The sequence below is a fragment of the Habropoda laboriosa genome, unplaced genomic scaffold, assembly GCF_001263275.1.
Source record: "Habropoda laboriosa isolate 0110345459 unplaced genomic scaffold, ASM126327v1 scaffold33, whole genome shotgun sequence".
Classification (NCBI taxonomy): domain Eukaryota; kingdom Metazoa; phylum Arthropoda; class Insecta; order Hymenoptera; family Apidae; genus Habropoda; species Habropoda laboriosa.
Window position 1 is genome coordinate 143,971 of NW_017100187.1, and position 17,575 is coordinate 161,545.

The 17,575-nt window shown below is 40.3% G+C and overlaps 2 protein-coding genes across 2 annotated transcripts in view; one reads left to right on the forward strand and one right to left on the reverse strand.

The window, feature by feature from the left end:
• Positions 1–1,638, forward strand: part of LOC108579650 — a 41,472-nt gene extending 39,834 nt beyond the window's left edge. Inside the window, exon 2 of the mRNA XM_017943236.1 lies at positions 477–1,638. Coding sequence (XP_017798725.1) covers positions 477–1,476 — 1,000 coding nt within the window. The 3' untranslated portion in view covers positions 1,477–1,638. The remainder of the gene's footprint in view (positions 1–476) is intronic.
• A 4,112-nt stretch (positions 1,639–5,750) lies between these two features.
• On the reverse strand, positions 5,751–6,810 carry LOC108579686. The gene has a single exon (XM_017943273.1). The coding sequence runs from the start codon at positions 6,808–6,810 to the stop codon at positions 5,821–5,823; it is 990 nt and encodes a 329-aa protein (XP_017798762.1). The 3' UTR covers positions 5,751–5,820.
• Between the last annotated feature and the right edge of the window lie 10,765 nt (positions 6,811–17,575).

The window sequence follows — 17,575 nt, forward strand, 5'->3', positions numbered from 1 at the left end:
TTTTCTTTTTTGTATAAATAATAAATAAATTACATAAATAATGACTTAGTTAAAAAATTGTCACAAGGTTTTTTTAGTATATATTTTTAGGTCTTCCACTCGGAGGACCATTTTTAGTGCCATTTTTACCTGCCCTTCTTTCTCGTATACCTATTAAATAAACATTGACTTTGGTTAAAAAATATTCACAGAGAATTTTTAGTATATTTTTAGGTGTTCCACTTGGAGGACCATTTTTAGTGCCATTTTTACGTGCTCTTCTGTTCTGTGTACCTAATAAATGAATTAAATAAATATCGACTTTGGTTAAAAAATATTCGCAGAGAATTTTTAATATATTTTTTGGTCTTCCACTTGGGGGACCATTTTTATTTCCTCCTCTTCCATGCAGTACTTGACGTTTCCTCAAATAATCACACAGAATTGTCCTTTAAAAGCGAATCCTCTAAAATTCGATGAATTTCTCTTTGTTCCAGACTCCTGAGCAGCACGCTGCTGCTCATATCCAGCAGCGCGTTCGTAATCGCGGCGGAGCAAGCAGTCTCGAACTTCGAGACGGTGCACACGAGTAACGCGGCAATCTTGAATCGGCTTGGTCTCGCGCCTCTTCAAATCCCCGATGGCCATCACAAGAAACGTCTAGCGGGTCCCGAACCACCTGGATTAAGCTCTCAAACACGTATTCATCAGCCGTACAGTCGTCGTCACGGCCATCGCGACAGCCACGTCTACATAGTGAAACTTCCCGCCAGTCCTCCCTACTACACCATCACCAAACCCCATAAATCCGTGAAGGACGAGAAGGTAACGAAAACAGGCCCGAATTTCCCGGTAGGATTTCAGGGGAACGGTAAACCGGCGAAGATCTACCATTGGAATCTGCCCGTGGTGAAGAAGATCGGCGAGAAGAAGAGGCTTCACACTCAAATGAAGATGGAACTGGCGAAGAAGAAACTCGACGACGCGAAGAAGTATCAATCTTCGTCGTCGACGAAGAATCACCAGGAGAATAATAGCCATCAGAGCGGCTCGAAGACCAGTCAAGATCCTCGTTTTGACGACAACAACAAGAAATACTTGAGCTCTGAGAACAAGATGATCGGTGTTCGTCAGAAGTCGAGTCAATCGAAACACGTGAGAAACAACGACAAGAGGCTGAGCTATCCGGAGCAGCACGAGGAGAAGAAGAACGAATCGTTGAAGAAGAGCAACGCGAACACGAGCAACAAAACTTACAGGCTCGACGATTCAGGTGTGCACAGGATTCACCTGACGAACGAGCTTCACGGCTCGAGGAACACGGCGAAGGTGAAGAAACACCGGAAGAAGGCGGCCATGTCTTACTACGCGCCGATAAGTGGCAAATCTGGCTCGACCAGCATCCACAAGAATTTCCCAGGAAACGGGAAACCAAAAGCGTTCTACGTGATGGAGAAAAGTCGCAAGCCTGTCTATTATCATCCTTTATTACCTTAATCCGTCTGTTCGCCAAGAAAAGTGTGTCTCTGTGTGTGTGTGTGTGTGTGTGTAATGGGCACGTTAGACGGTGTTAACGGGCGGTGTGTGCTTGTTAGCCTAAGTAGTCGCGGTGAGACGAGAGAGCCAAGGGCCACGTCGTTACACGACGACGACGACGACGACGACGAAATTTTTTGAGAGGGTGAGAGAGGAAGAGTGAATGAGGTGAATGGTAAGAGTGTGAGATGAATGAGAAATGTGTTTACGGATATTTCGTTCAGGATGGAATTACAGTGGTCGTTAGACGAGGCCACGCGTACCCTGCAGAACCGTTCCACTTCTGTTACAGTTGTTAGGAGTATTTAGACTAGGTTGTCCGAGACTGCTTTCCATTGGAAAGGAGAACCACTTACATTTTAGGGATAGTTTAAGGACACTTTTGCTACGCCTCGACTGAGTTCACACGCGGTATATTAGAGAGGGAAGTGTCTCCAAGTCGAAATCACCGATTTTTCACGAAACTAAATTTCACTTGAAATCGATGGTTTACGTTTGGGGAAGTTTCTCTCGTCAGACGAAGAGGGAGAAAATGTTGGGAGTACGATCTAAGCTGCTTCTTCCACCTTCCTTTGCCTCGAATTCACGGAAGGCGCAGCTAAGATCGATCCTCCTGATCGCTACGTTTAACTTGTATAATATATTTTTCTAAGTTCTAACAGATACTTTTTCTAACGTAACGTCGAATGTGTGCCGTTCTAACAGACCGTCGTCGTACACCGGCCAGATTGCTTTTACGGGAGGCGAATTTTCTTCACTCCTGTTTCGCGGAACGACCGTGCCCCATTTTGTAGCAATTGGTCACGTTAAGCGAATCAGCACGAAAGACTGGACAATATTATTACTCTTCACGACGGGGGATGTACATGCCTTTTTATACGTGTAACCGTGCTAAAGCGACGTTTTTTACTCGGTTTTTCTACTCTGATGAATTTGCAAGATAGCGCGAGAGCAGCAGACAATTTTTTATATTCTTATATTAATGCGTTTATAGAAGGAGGGGAAGCTCAATTGTATCTCGAACCATGGCATTCAGTGTAGTGTAATAAAAAAGGAAAAGTATTTATGGTACTATTGTACAAGTGTATAACGTTGCCTGCTCTGTGTGTTGTGTGTGTAACAACCATCGTGTTAAGAAAGCGAAGAGAAGAAAAGAGGCGAGAAGAGAAGAAAGTATTGTTCCTTTTTTATTTCATTTCTCTTACGAATTAGAATTTTCGTAGAGTCTTAATCGTACGGTAGAAGGAATGAGAACCACTTTTTCAACCCGTTACACGGTACATTTAGCGATAGCATCGAGGATCAAGCAGAGCCCTTTGCCTGGAGGGCCACATATTTTGGTAATTGACCAGGTAACTCTTTCTCTTCCTTTGTTCAATGATCGTTCCATCTTTTCCTTAGCTTCTTACCGAGCCCTTTGTGTCATTTCTGACGAGGATCAGTCCTAAGTGTTATAAGTTAACACGTTAGGTGACAGTTGGTGGAAATGGATGTTACTCTTGGAATCCGTTGCTCGGGTAAAATATGTGCGATGGAAGAATTGAGTGTGAAGCAGGTATGCTGCGAAAATTTGAATATCGGGCGCAGAATCTGAAATTCGAGTACTTGGAATATATTCGAATTATCTGAATAAAGAATTCGTGCTGGATATTATTCGAAATTATTCGAACATTTGAAATACTCGGCTCAATCCGACATTCAAACCTTTCGAATTATGCGGATGAAGAATTCGAAACGATCCAGATTATTCGAATGATCCGAATAAAGAATTCCTATTCGAACATTTGAAATAATCGGCGAAATTCAAACGTTTCGAATTATCCGAATAAAGAATTCGCATTCGGAATTATCCGAATTTTCTGAATAAAGAATTCGTACTCAAAATGATCCGAAAAGTATTTCAATGCGAAACCAAAGAAATTTCACAGCGATGGCGAAATTTGTAATGCTCTGTATTTGAAAATAGTCCTGAAAAATTCTCATCGTTGAAATGGCAAACGATCCGTAAATGAATTATTTTTCAATTTAGAAAAGAGAAAACGAAAAATCTGGTTTACGGATATACTCGCGAATGTGTTTGATAATTAGAAGACTGCGATCTCCGTAGAAACGTAATCCATGGGAAGAAAGGGTTGGATCTCTATTGAAGAGGATCGAGGAGCCAGGGAAATTCAGATTCCATTTGAAGTAGCTTTTTCCGGGATGTCTGGCGGCGGTGTTATCATGATCTTTGAATTCAATCTCTTTGAGCAAGTAGCGTAGATCGCCAAGTATTCCGGTAACCAGACAGAATATAATTCCCGTGCAGACTCGCGTCCCAAGTCAATATTTGTGTTACGCCAGAGCGGGGAGGAAACATATGAAACACGTTTTCTTCCTCGACGGAGAGCTCTGGAAGATCGGCTTGGTTATATGAATTTCTGGCCAAAAAGAAAGAGGAAATTACACTCGATTCCAAATTTTCTTGTATTTCTCACACGTATTTACAAGGTACAAAAGGAGGGAATTCTTAATAAAATATATATAAATATCGCTTTACACATAAATATACCTAGAAAAAGATGCTAGTATAAAATCTTCCACTTGAAACGAAACGTCTCGCCATAGTGATTTTTCTCGCAGTACGAAACGAAAATAGTTGATTAAATCACAGAGTGTTTCAAAAGAAAAAAAAAAAAGAATTAATTCTATTTCTCTGAAAGAAAATCACCTCTATAAAAATGTCAACATTTTTCTTTCGGAACACCCTGTATATAACGCTGTCGTTTGAGCAAAATAGTCGTCGCGTTCTCCTCGTTAACTCGTTCCTCTCTGCGCGTAAATCAGCTACCTCTATAAATACCCTTTTAACGTATTCGTTAATTAATCAACGTGTAATTAGATGTCGAAGTATTGTCCGTCTATAAATAGAAACGCTGTACAATTTTACATTATATAATTGCACAGATCTCCTCGTGAAATCGAGTCCCGATCGTGATTAAAACCGTGATAAACACGGTCTGAACGATAGAGGGTGGATAGAATTGAAATATCGCGAATTGGAAATCAAGAGAGAGAGATTCCGCGTTACCTCTTATTATTATATCATTCGTACCTTTTCACTCGTTCGATCAATCATTTGTCGCGTATATACCGTACGATTTCTTCTTTCTTCTTTTACTCTCATAATGCGTTTACATGTATTAAACGCGTTTCGGACTTAAAGAGTATGAAAGAGAATAAGAAAAAGTGTGGAGGAATCTCTCCGTTAAGAAGATCCATCATCGCGAGCACGACGAAACTTTTTAACAGTCCTTTCGACGATCCCCTTGTAATCATCTCGGTAATAACCTATACTCTTATATGCAAATGTGATATAAATCACCGGCGAAACAGCGTGTACTTTTCATTCGGTTGCTCCGCAAGTTCACAAGTGCACACATTTTTACCGGCTTCTCCGGAAAATTCGTGGCGATTTTTTCAGAAAACCAACTTCCTCTTTGGAGGATTTTTGAGATTTTCTTTTAAAGAAATTTGTTCGTCGGAAAGTTTGAAACTTTGCGAACGTGTTTCTCATACTTCGAGGAAGCTACAGGAAAAAATATTTCGGCGGAATATAAGAAACTTCATGGAGCCCATGCAAATTTTCTCCGTACAAAATCATCCAAAGCGAAAATTTCAAAGAAATCGTCGATTTAAAGTGAACGTATAGACTCCTTAAGCAGAATTTCCAATTTTTTACAGAATACCTTTCAGTCATAGGGTAATTCCGGGAGAGACGGACCAGGCAAGTATTTCCTACATTATCCGCCATGTGTGGAACGCGTCAGTATTCTTTTGTTTTACGATTTTACTCGTTGTCTTTTGTTCCATATCTGGCGGATAATGTAGGAAAGACTTGCCCGGTCCGTCTCTCCCGAAGTTACCCTAATCTTATCAAAAAATCAATTTTCCTCAATTTTCAAAAACTCCCAAATTTACACATACTTCCACAAATCTTCACTTTTGAGGTCCGTCTCCATTCACAGTCACAACGGAAGATCCTCAGCATCTCCCCGACACAAAAAAAATCGTCTCTCCATCGATCCAGACCGTACAAAAAACCACAACAAACACCTAATCAACAATCTCAGAGTTTCTCTCCATCGTCAATTTACCATACGAAACTTCTTCACCTCTCCTCCCTCTCTTCAACCTCGCTAATTCAAATCCATCATCATCATCGTCGTCAACGTGGTCGCGCAATCAAGCCCCGGCAATTCCTAGGATTCGAGGTTGTTTCGGTAGCAAGGATAGTTAACCACCGCTAGTTTCCTCGGTCTCTCTTCAATAGTACGAATTATCCTGCTGGTAGTCCGGGTACCGTAATGGCTGATGCGCCGTGCTGGTACCGTCGGCTTTCAACAGAAAGAAACTCGTCGGTTTACCATTGAACGTGTACGGTCCCTTGTCCAGGTTGTTAACCAAATCGTCATTCTTGTTGATCGGTTTCAGATTGCTCTGCCATTGGTAGATCGACGTTGGTTTCCCGTTGCTCACGAACTCGGCCGACAAACTGTCCAGATTCGTGATTGGGCTGTCTGTTGGTTTCTTGTTCGTCTTCTTCTGCCACTGGTACACGGACGTTGGTTTCCCGTTGCTCACGAAATCGATGGGCAGCTTGATGAAAGGGTTAACGGGTTGCTGTTGTTGTTGCTGGTAAGTTGGTTTCGGTCTTGCAGGCCTGACGAAAGGGATTTGCGGTCGGAGACTCGAGGTTGAGTAAGTCGGTGGTTGAGAGATGTAACCTAAACCAGGGACGAACATGTACGGTGTAGGTGGTAGTCTTATGTAGAAGATGTTGCTCTCTTGGAAACTGTTCGAATCGCCTATCGTCGTCCTTTCCTCCGTGTCGAAATTGTCGCTGGGATAATCGACGTCGTACGGCAGATTGGAGAACGGAAGTTGCTGTTGCACCAAAGGATAATTGTAGAGAATGGCCTTTTGTTTGCGATGTTTCTTGGACAATTTGTTATTAGAAGACTCGTGTGATTGTAGGTTGCGCTGCGGATCGCCGGTGTCTGATTCAGTTCGATTGTCCCGGTCGTTGAGAATTGAAGAGGAGAGCAATGAGGTTCTCGAATCTTTCGTTCCGCTGTCGGTCTTCTCTGATTGGTTTTTTGTTCGGTGATTCGTCGCGTCCTTGACGGTGACAATCTCGGTTTCCGTGGAAACTCGAGGCTCGTCCTTGTCCAGAGGGAACAACGTGTCCTGAGGATACGGTGCTGCCGAGGAAGACGCCATTAGAGAGAGGAATAAAAGCAGCGTGCTCCTCATGATGACTGGAAAGAAAGCAGAGACAGAATTTTATTTTTCTTCGATTTCTCCGCAGTTCAAATTTTTTGGATTTTTTTTTTTTACGTGAATTTGTTAATATCGTAGTGTAAACGAAAGTGATTGGAAGCGTGGTGTGACTTAGGGCACTTTGGTAGTCGCAGGTACATTTCTGTGATTTATCGGAGAACCGTAAGGATGAAATGCGTGTCCGAGGGCAATTGTGATGATTCATACAGGTAGAATGGTTAATCGTCGAGTCGTTGGAGTTACCTGGATGGCTAGATTAAGAGAGAATTGAGAGAGCTCGGGCTTATGAGTATTTACGACGCGTTGTTACTTTAGCTGGGGAAGCAGATTAAGTTATTAGCCACGGTGCGGAGAAACTAATGGCTCTTTCCTTTTTTTGCTAGCTATCTGAAATAAAAAATTTAAAAAAATTGAATTTATCGTTGTTTTTTATTGCATCGAGTTACGTTGCAGTAATGTGCAATCGTTTTCGCAAAATAGTTAAAAATTAGACAATTCGCCTAAATATCTATGATAAAGGAGCATCTCGAAGTGATAACGACCGATAATCTGTAAGACGAAAACCCTAAAAAAAATTGAATTTATCGTTATTTTTTATTGCATCGATTTACATTGCAACAATTTTCGCAAAATAGTGAAAAATTAAACAATTCGTCTAAATATCTATGATAAGGGAGCATCTCGCAGTGATAACGACCGATAATCCATAAGACAAGGATCCTAAAAAAATTGAATTTTTCGCTATGTTTTGTTGCATCGAGTTACGTTGCAATAATGTGCAATCGTTTTCGCAAAATAGTGAAAAATTGAACAATTCGTCTAAATATCTACGGTAAGAGAGCATCATCGAAGTGATAACGACGCTTGAATTATTCGCAAGAAAATAATTCCCGTATATCGTCAACATTTTCCATAATAAATACAGATCTCAACGTGCACGAGGTCTTTATGAGCCCATCGTCCTCAAAGGGTTAAGGTTCTCCGCCTGCTATAGTAGTCCGTACGAGGATCTAATGTGACAGAGATGACGTTAAGCGCGTAGAACACGATGCTGTTGAAAGATAGTCGCGACGGGAGCATATAATCGGCAAACGAGCCAAAACAAATCGTCGTTTCGTCGACTCGTGGAGACGTGTCCACTCGAGGATAACTCGTTTTCTCTTCAAGCCACGCCATCGAACTCTCTCCTCCTCCTCCTCCTCTTCCTTCTCCCCAACTTCTCCACCTGACGTCCTTTTCTCCACTGCTATTCTTCGTAGACCGACGTCGAATAAATCACGTGTCCCCGTGGTCGGTATAAGCGAAAAGGAGGAAAAAGACGGTGAAAAGAGGGTTGGAGGCACGGTGGTTACGAAGAGTGGTGGGGGTAAGAAAAGGGAACGCGCTGTGGCTTGGAGTGGGGGGAAAAGGGACAAACTGTCCGCGTGGCGGCATTTAGACGGTGCGCGTGCATTCCGCGCGTCAAGTTTTCTTGTGTTGGCGCGACCACGAGAACCGCGTAGCCAGGGGGGAAATAAGAGCACCAGGAATGGTAATTGAAAGCGGGTTATAAAATCGTCGAGCCCCGCATCCCTGCCGCGAACCTCCTCCTCGAAGGCCTTGCAGAAGGTCGACCATGGAGGGAAGAAGAGAACGATTGGGTGATCTCCATTCAAGCTGGTGATCAAGAAAGGGAGTGGATTTCGTAATAGTTATGCTACTCGTTGTGCTCTCTGTGCGCCTGATGCTCGAATCACGTGGCTTTGATGGTAATTGCTAATTGCAGGATGGTCCGCGCAGGGTGTCTTGATCTCGTATGAAGATCGGAGATTGAATTACTCTTTATGTGGCTTTAGCAATTTCTTTTCGTCTCGTTTCTTTTTTCTGCGGTAAAGATTTACGTGATAATTGTAAAAGGTGATTTTTCCAGTGAACAGAGATCGTATCTTTTTAGCGAGGAAAGAATCTGGTCGATAGATCAATTGCGTTTAGTTTTTACACAATTTTGATTCGAAGAAGTTTTTGTAGATACTTGTTGTAAATTTTGTTTATTCGATCGAGTGTAGTTCGTTCGGTCGGTAATGCGCGATAAGTAAGTAGTAAATTATTTCGTTGGGTTACATCGAAAGCAGAAGCATGGTATTAACGAAGGTGTTGAGTTTCCAGGAGATTTAATGGAACGACCAGTAGAGGTACATTTTGCTCGTTTCTATATGAAGCGCGTGGAACGATTTGATTGATATCCATTTAACGTGCCACGAGAGACTGCTGAGTAATTAAAATCAATTTGGAAGCATCACGAGGTAAATTAGTGCAGTGTTCCCTGCAATTTTCACATTCTAATTAATGTAATTGGTGTGTAACTGGTCGATTTAAAGGATAATTGGAGTCTATCATCATTACGATTAAATAACAGTCTGATTGATACACGATACCTCGTGATTATCAGCGTCAAGTTCTTTTTTACGAGTGGATTCTGTCAGTAAAGTAAAGTGACTACCTTTTCCCCCGCGGATTCTGCAGTCAGCCTGTAGAAACCTGTGTTATCAACACTTGGTCTTATTTTACCTGTCTTCTCGATATTCATTTTGACAAGGTGCTCCATCTGATTTTCACCGTCAGGTACATCGTATCTCCGTGAAATTTCAATTGATTTTTTTATCCATTTTTCTTCGTTAACGTCTATACGTATACATATACTCTCGTGTGACATGACACATTTTAAAGTACTGCAAAAAGGATGTGAAACGTTTATCCCTTTCGTGACCGAATTATTTCTTTCACGAATTTCTTATTTATCTATCGATCGTCGATTCTGTAATGGTTACTAAATTGAGATCAATTTTCGATCGAGTACTCAAGTGTGACGTATTTATCCCATTGGTTACGAAAGGATTAATTCCTTCGTTTTTCTCTTTTATACGTTACGATCAAAAAGAGGAAGCATCCTTGAGGATGATTACGAGAGAAGTTCTTTATCTCACGAACCTCGTCGTTCTCATCGATTATCGACCAAGATAAGTCGAATTACGCAATACACGAACCTCGTTTTTTATCGGCATTCATCTGTTCCGTTTTTCTCGGTCATTTTTTCTTTTAAAAGCACCGCTTGGGTGCACCGTTACTCTGGCGAAATAAAGCCCCATGTACGCATATATGCACGTTCCTTTTTACGGGCATCATTGTCAGGCTCTCGTGACTTGAGAGGCGAGACGAGAATCGAAAGAGTCTCTCGAACGTTTACGAGATGTAAGGTTCCTCCTTCTTCTCAATGAGGCGTACAGATCGCACCTTCGTCACGTGTCATTAGGATTCCTCTCTTCCGTTAGCTTCTGGTGTTGTCTGAATAATTTTCACAAATCACCTTCGCTAAATTGGACAGGAATATCGTAACAGTTCGGTGAAATCCGTTCATCTTTCCAACACCGACAATCAGTCTCGCTTCATTTCCCCCCTCGAATTACAATAATGAATTTTTTCTTTCTAGAAAGTCTCTTCTATCAAAGAGAGGTTATTACTTCGAAAGGTTCAATCGAAGCTCTCTCATGCACGTGCCCGGCATTTTCGATTCACCGAGCCGACTTTCCAACCACGAATTAATGACACCGTAAAAAAAGGTAAATTGCTCTAAAAGAGCATAGATAAAGGTCGTATTTATCGTTGGGAAATGGTGCAAGATTATACGTCAGCGGCGATGATCTTGTCAGTTTTGTCCATGCGTTACGCGAAATCGAAGAATTAATTTATCGTCTGAAGGGTGATTTTCATCGTCTCGTTTTCTACAATGTACCAAGGTTTTGCCTGATCAAACGTTCGATACGTTTTTCTACCTATACTTTCTTTCCATCGCGTAACCTTTAATTTTCGCTCGCGAAAAGAAAGAGAGAGAGAGAGAGAGAGAGAGAGAGAGAGAGAGAGAGAGAGAGTAATGGCTCTGTAATGACAATGCTGTCACATTGTTGACCCGAATAATTGACAGTTAATTGTGGATACGGTTCTCGAAGCGGAAACCAGGGCATTTTTCTCCCTGGTTTTCGACAAAGCGGACGTCGTCCAATGAAAAGCACGCCAGTTGCTATTGAACATCTTTTCTTTTGACGGTGTTGGCTACGTGACTCGGGGCTCATTACCGAATGAAATGGATGTGGAAACTGTTGTGTATGCTCCGTAGTACGCGGACACGAAAGGCAACGATAGTTAGCCTTTAACGGGTTTTCGAAGGAATCCATAAAATTACATCGCGTTTTCCATTTACGATCTAGCTCCTGTTTCGGCGCGATTCTCTCGCAACCCGGTATGGATTTTCGCGAGCAGTTTCGCGGGCACCTTTGTTAATTAGCCTTCGACGTGTAACGGTAGGTAATTACAGGGAAGAGTTTTTTTTTAATAAACAACCGTGGTGGTATATCGTTCCGCGTAGCTTAGTTTTTTACTTCATTTACAGTTTGCCTGAGAATAAATTTTATCGGTGGTACTCCTGCGTTGTGACGTATTAGATTGGGGAAAATTTGACTTTTTTTTTTTCATCTTCTGCGTATTAGAGAATTACCGTACAGTTGCGCGCGCAGCTTGAACGATATTGCGCATCAATATTAGGATCGATATTTCGCAGTTTCGTACTACGCAATTCGTCGAATTTGTGTTAATGTGAAATAATGTAAAGTGATAAGTGATCGAATTATAATATTCTTATTTATTTGCATGTAATAAATGATAGTTGTGGCAATAAAGAACTAGCACAGGCATTCTAACGTTTAATAATACAATTGTGCGTGGATGTTTCGAAACTTGGACACATAACCTCACCTCGAAGTGCGTCTTCCTTTTTGCCTTGCTGCTTTTTACACATAGACGAAAAGTGTCTCATGGAATCTGACAATAAGAGGATGGTTGGTAGCAGACTTTTTTCCCATTATTACGATTAATTACATTACAATGCTGTCGTTGGAATTACGTTCAAGATGATCTCAAGGTGTTTCTTTTTATCGTAAATCCTTTGTCATGTTTTACTTTTATTAGCAACGGAAATAATTTAGATGTTCGCGTTAAATGAGATACCTTGTACATTCTCGAACATCGTGAGAAATACGTGTTACAAAATCGTGAATGTTAATCGACAAGCATTTTCGTGCTTGTTTAATCGTTACTATGATAACACGTGACAAATATATACATATACAGGGTGATTCACAAGTCGCGTTAAATAATTTCGATAATAGATTAATTTTCATGTAAAAATTTGAAACAAGCTACCCGGTACTTCGGCGTACAAAACTCGGAACTTATTAAACATGAAGAAATTAACATATAGTTCCTAATAAACACTTTCGCTCCTCGTTCCTCTTGGCCAACGAAATAGCGCTATGTACGTAAATTCTATCCGGCGTATCGAAAAAGATTAATGAAACTGTATTTTTCAGGTGGAAAAGGCAGAAAAAGAATGAATCGTACTCGTGTCTCTGTTTGCTCATGCATCTCTAATTAGCCAATTTTACGCTGTTGACTCCGGTACGGTATAGCGTAAATATTCGCGGAGCGCATATATCAAGCCCGTCCATGGCAGCTTAGAATTTTCATAGTCTGATTCATTCAGCGTTCAACCAGATACGAACACATGTTTGCAACAAAAGCATGGCATTGTGATTGCACGCGAAACAGATCTGTTATATACGTGTTCGCCGGCCATTTTCCCTCGGAGCTATCATTTTGTTCAATACAATGTAACCTTTTTTTTTTCTTTTTTCTTTTCGTTGAAGCGATTACCGGTGAAACGGATTAATTAAACGAGCAGCCAGCCAAGTAATCTTATACTGAACTGAATAGATTCGATAGAAATTCTACGGCTACCTGAATATTACGGTATTTTGTTTGTTCTTTCAAACGAATATTTCTTAATTATTTATTAACGTGCAACAGTCAGGCATTCTATACTGTTATTAAAGCCGCTGTGTAGGTTCAGTCTTTTAGAGATTTATAGTGGTAGTAGCTTCTGTTAATTGATAATATGGAAAATTTACTTTTCTGTTTTTCCTTGGAAATTCTCTGTTACTTGTAATGTATGTACATTTGAAATTTGAGATTTGAGTGGACCAAATTTTGCAGAGTCACTCTTGCATTGTTAATTTCTTCATTGATTCCAAATTGAGGCACTGGTAATATTGAAAATTTACTTTTCTATTTTTCTTTGGAAATTCTCTGTTCCTCACAATGCATATGAATTCCAAATTCACAATTAGTTTATTAATTACTGTAGAAAAATTTCTGGACCAATAATAATTGGAACTGAGGCTGTGAAAGCCTCAGGACTGTGGATAAATGACAATGTTGTTACAGCTGTAAAGAAAAGGGATTAGGAGGAACACGTTAGCGAGATCGGAAGTGTCTGTGAGAGCACTAATTTAAGTATCGCCAATTTGAGCATCATCGAAGGTCGCACGTGGCTCGTCTAACAAGCGAGTTTGCTAGACTTTCTCATAATTGCACCGGCTCAGTCAAGAAGGTTGCAGCTGGTTCTCGCGAGATCTCAATCATGTGAGTCAAGGTATTCTAACTTTACACAATACCCTCCCTACTCCTTCCTGTTCTACACTCAACTGAATTCCGGATTTCTTGAGATTCGCTCTAATTTCCTAACTGTACACCATTGTTCTTTTTGGAATTCAATCGTTCAATCTCTCTCTCTCTCTCTCTCTCTCTCTCTCTCTCTCCTCTTCTGCAAAAACGGATCTCATCCGTATAGAACGAACGATCTAATTTCTTTCTGACGAAAACATATACATAGGTATACCGGTTCACCGAGTAAACCTGAACTTTGGTTTTTCAAATTTTTCTTAATCGCGATATTTAGTTTAAAGATAATTCGAGAATAATCTTCAATAGTCAAGTGAAAAGTAATGTTAGTTTGCAAATCTCGAAAGCCCGCGAATTTTAAAAGTTTGCGAATTTTGAAAGTTTGCGAATTTTCAAAGTTTGCGAATTTTCAAAGTTTGCGAATTTTCAAAGTTTGCGAATTTTCAAAGTTTGCGAATTTTCAAAGTTTGCGAATTTTCAAAGTTTGCGAATTTTCAAAGTTTGCGAATTTTGAAAGCCCGCGAATTTCGAAAGTCCGCGAATATAAAAAGTTTGCGAATTTTGAAAGCCCGCGAATTTCGAAAGTCCGCGAATATAAAAAGTTTGCGAATTTTGAAAGCCCGCGAATTTCGAAAGTCCGCGAATATAAAAAGTTTGCGAATTTTGAAAGCCCGCGAATTTCGAAAGTCCGTAAATTCTAAAAGTTCGCGAATTTCGAAAGCCCGCGAATTTCAAACGTTAGGTAATAAAAAGAAAGGTAGGAAAAAAGTAACAGTTGATGTTTACAATGTCGCGACGTTAAATTGCCGAACAGCATTTAACGCGCGTTATAATCGGTTTCACTGTACGATCCCTGGGTACTTTAAAATGCGGTATTATTAAATAAATGCGAGGTATTGTCCTTTTTGCTTTTTGTCCCGATAAGTACCGTAAGGAATCCCTATTGGAAAAATTGCTATCCTATAACTGTAACGAGACGGTCGATTTCGACGATGTAATAATACAGTAGCCTGACAAGGCACAATGAGAAGTCTGGCTCCGATCACGCGTTACGAAAACCGAATTAACCTCTTTCGAGACCTTAGCGGATTCTACCTTGTTTTTACCAGTGAGGTTTGTTCGAAAAGAAACACTGTTTCACGATGGGTGGCTCGATTATTTAGGAAACTTTCCTGTCTTTATCTTTTCCCTTCTTTTTTGTCCTAATCACAGACACATTTTGTAATCTCGTGTGTGTCTCATCTCTTTGAACGAATAATACCCGACAATGGTGGATGGAAGTTTAAACGATAATAGGGAGAGGGGAAAAAAATGATGTTTCTAAGGAACCGAGAATATCGATCCGATTTAGGTGTCAATAGTATAATTGGAAGTATCTGTCTGGCACGGGCCATCTTTACGGTGACTAATTACATCTACCGGAGATCACTGATCCTGGTCGATGATCCTTGATCTGGTCGAAAGTTAAATATACATTGTTCGTTTGTAGAAATTATACAGATTGTTGAAACAAAAGTGTGTGACACTTTGGGGACTTGTAGTATTCAGGGAAAGAAAGGGGATAAGAGAGTGAGGGAAATTTAGAGAGATAAAGAATGCTTAATCAACATAAGTCCCAAAAATCAACGCTTAATGAACATAGGTCCCAAAAAATCAATACTTAATCAACACAAGTCCCAGAAAACCAATGCTTAATGAACATAGGTCCCAAAAATCAATGCTTAATCAACACAAGTCCCAAAAATCAATGCTTAATCAACACAAGTCCCAAAAATCAATTCTTCCAATTTAACATCTATTTTTGTATTTCAGATCTTTCGACATCACAAGTGAGTCTCTTCAGAGATGAAAATTAAATCACGATTATCGAGTAATCTTTCTCGATATTAGCGATAATCTTCTATTCTTTCCTCGACGAGATCTCAATCACGATACGGAACTTTCGTAAACGCTACAAGTTAATTTTAGACTTGTTCTTTAACACCCTGTATTTACGATGTATCGAAAGATTCGACATTAGAAAGTCGCGGTATCAGCAGCCTTGACACGCGAGACGAGATTAAAAAGCCTTTAACCACAGTTTCGAGATCGTATTTTCAGCGACGTATTCGCTTCAATTAGAGTGTACGAGTGAAAGTAGCAACCTGTCTTTCTACTTTACACGAAATTTCGAGTTAAATTGGCCGTTTTAGATGAAGCATCCACGACAGACCGGCTATCAAAGTGGATTTCTAATGACGCCACGAATTAGAAAGAGATTCTATATACTATGTATTGTACATAGGGAGAGATCGAGAGATCGATTAGGTAAATTCGTAGATAAACAGTGTCGTGTCGAGCTGGTTAAGTTGATTTAATGGAAATTAGCGGTCTCGGTAAGAAACAATCCCATCGTTCCATTAAAACGGTGATCAGCGATGCAAATTGCCGTTGATCGATATAAGGAGACTTTGGTGGAACGCAGTAGATCCATCCTTGCCTGGTCAGACGAGCTTACCGTTAGATTTCGCGTAAAAATCGATGCAATCGTTGAAAATATTGCACGGCGTATCTACCAGCCAATTCTACAGGGTGTTTCAGTAAATTGGAGTAACTTTTCTAGAGGGTACAGAAGTGATAACGCAGTCTCTCGTGTTAACAAGTGCATTTGTTCTCCAATTGTTCATCGTCATTGTCAAAATGTTCTTGGAATTTTCTTTTCTTTTGCGAAGAGAAGGGTTTGGGAATATAAATTTAATTATTTCCCGTGAGAATTAAATGTAAATTTTACATTTCATTTCAATTGTAATCTTAAATATAAATTTCATATTTAATTCTCATGGAAAATTATAAGAAATGTGCGAAGTACTCGGCGCAATTCGAAATTCAAACGCTTCGAATATTTGAGTCATCCGAATTATTCGAAATGGGCGAAATATTCGGCAGAATTCGAAATTCAAACGATTCGAATATTTGAATTATTCGACATTTGCGAATATTCGGCACAATCTGAAATTCAAACGCTTCGAATATTTGAGTTATCCGAATTATTCCAAAAATGGGAAGTATTCGGTGCCATCTGATATTCAGACGCTTCGAATATTTGATCCGAGTTATTCGAAATGGGCGAAATATTCGGCAGAATCCGAAATTCAAACGATTCGAATATTTGAATTATTCGACATTTGCGAATATTCGGCACAATCTGAAATTCAAACGCTTCGAATATTTGAGTTATCCGAATTATTCCAAAAATTGGAAGTATTCGGTGCCATCTGAAATTCAGACGCTTCGAATATTTGATCCGAGTTATTCGAAATGGGCGAAATATTCAGCGCAATTCGAAACTCAAACGCTTGGAATATTTGAGTTATCCGAATTATTTATATTAATTATGGCTAATTATATTCGGCAGAATCCGAAATTCAAACGATTCGAATATTAAAATTATCCGAATAAAGAGTACTTATTCCAAATCATTCACAGCCACAAATCAAATATTCCTACTATCATCATATATGTACTTCGAAAGAGCAAAATGTTTTTCAATAAGCTTTACAAAAGAAACGAAATCCTCGTGACGTTCCTAAAACGTGACAATTTGTCTGGAAGCACCCTGTATTATCCCTTCTTAACAGTGATTAACCCAGATACACTTTGGTATATCTATATCGAGGATCCTAAACGTTCATCACTGGAAACGTGCCATTAAGTTGGACGCGAATTTTCATTATCTCGATCGTTCCTTCGCTAAATGGACGCGTCACTTTTTCCCCTCTTTTTCTTTTATCCATTAGTCCAGGAGAATGTGTTACGTCTCGTCGTTTTATACGTCGTTTCACGGTGTACACTGGTCTTTTTCAGCCCCCTCGCGGCTTAACGATCTCGAGAATCGCTCGTTCGCTGATTCACTTCGCGGCCAACTTCTCGTTTTCCGCAGGTTGCACAGGATAATTTCGCGAATCGCGAAATTCTTCCTTCCTTCCTTCCTCGTCGAACAGAGGAGAGAAGGAGGGCGGGGGCTGTGTGGAGATCATTTGTATTCAGAATCACTAGGAAGTGAAATCTCGGAAGAACGGGAAGCATGGAAAAATTGCAAAATCCGCTCACGAATCGCGCGCTCTTGTTCGTCTCTCGATAAATAAGAATGCAGGATCTGTTCCTCCCTCCTTCTACTATGCTAATATTCCAACCGATAAAAGAGAATGAT

What these genes read in the sequence shown, in the direction of transcription:
- LOC108579686 (XM_017943273.1), bottom strand. Translation starts at nt 6,810, where the DNA reads ATGAGGAGCACGCTGCTTTTATTCCTCTCTCTAATGGCGTCTTCCTCG.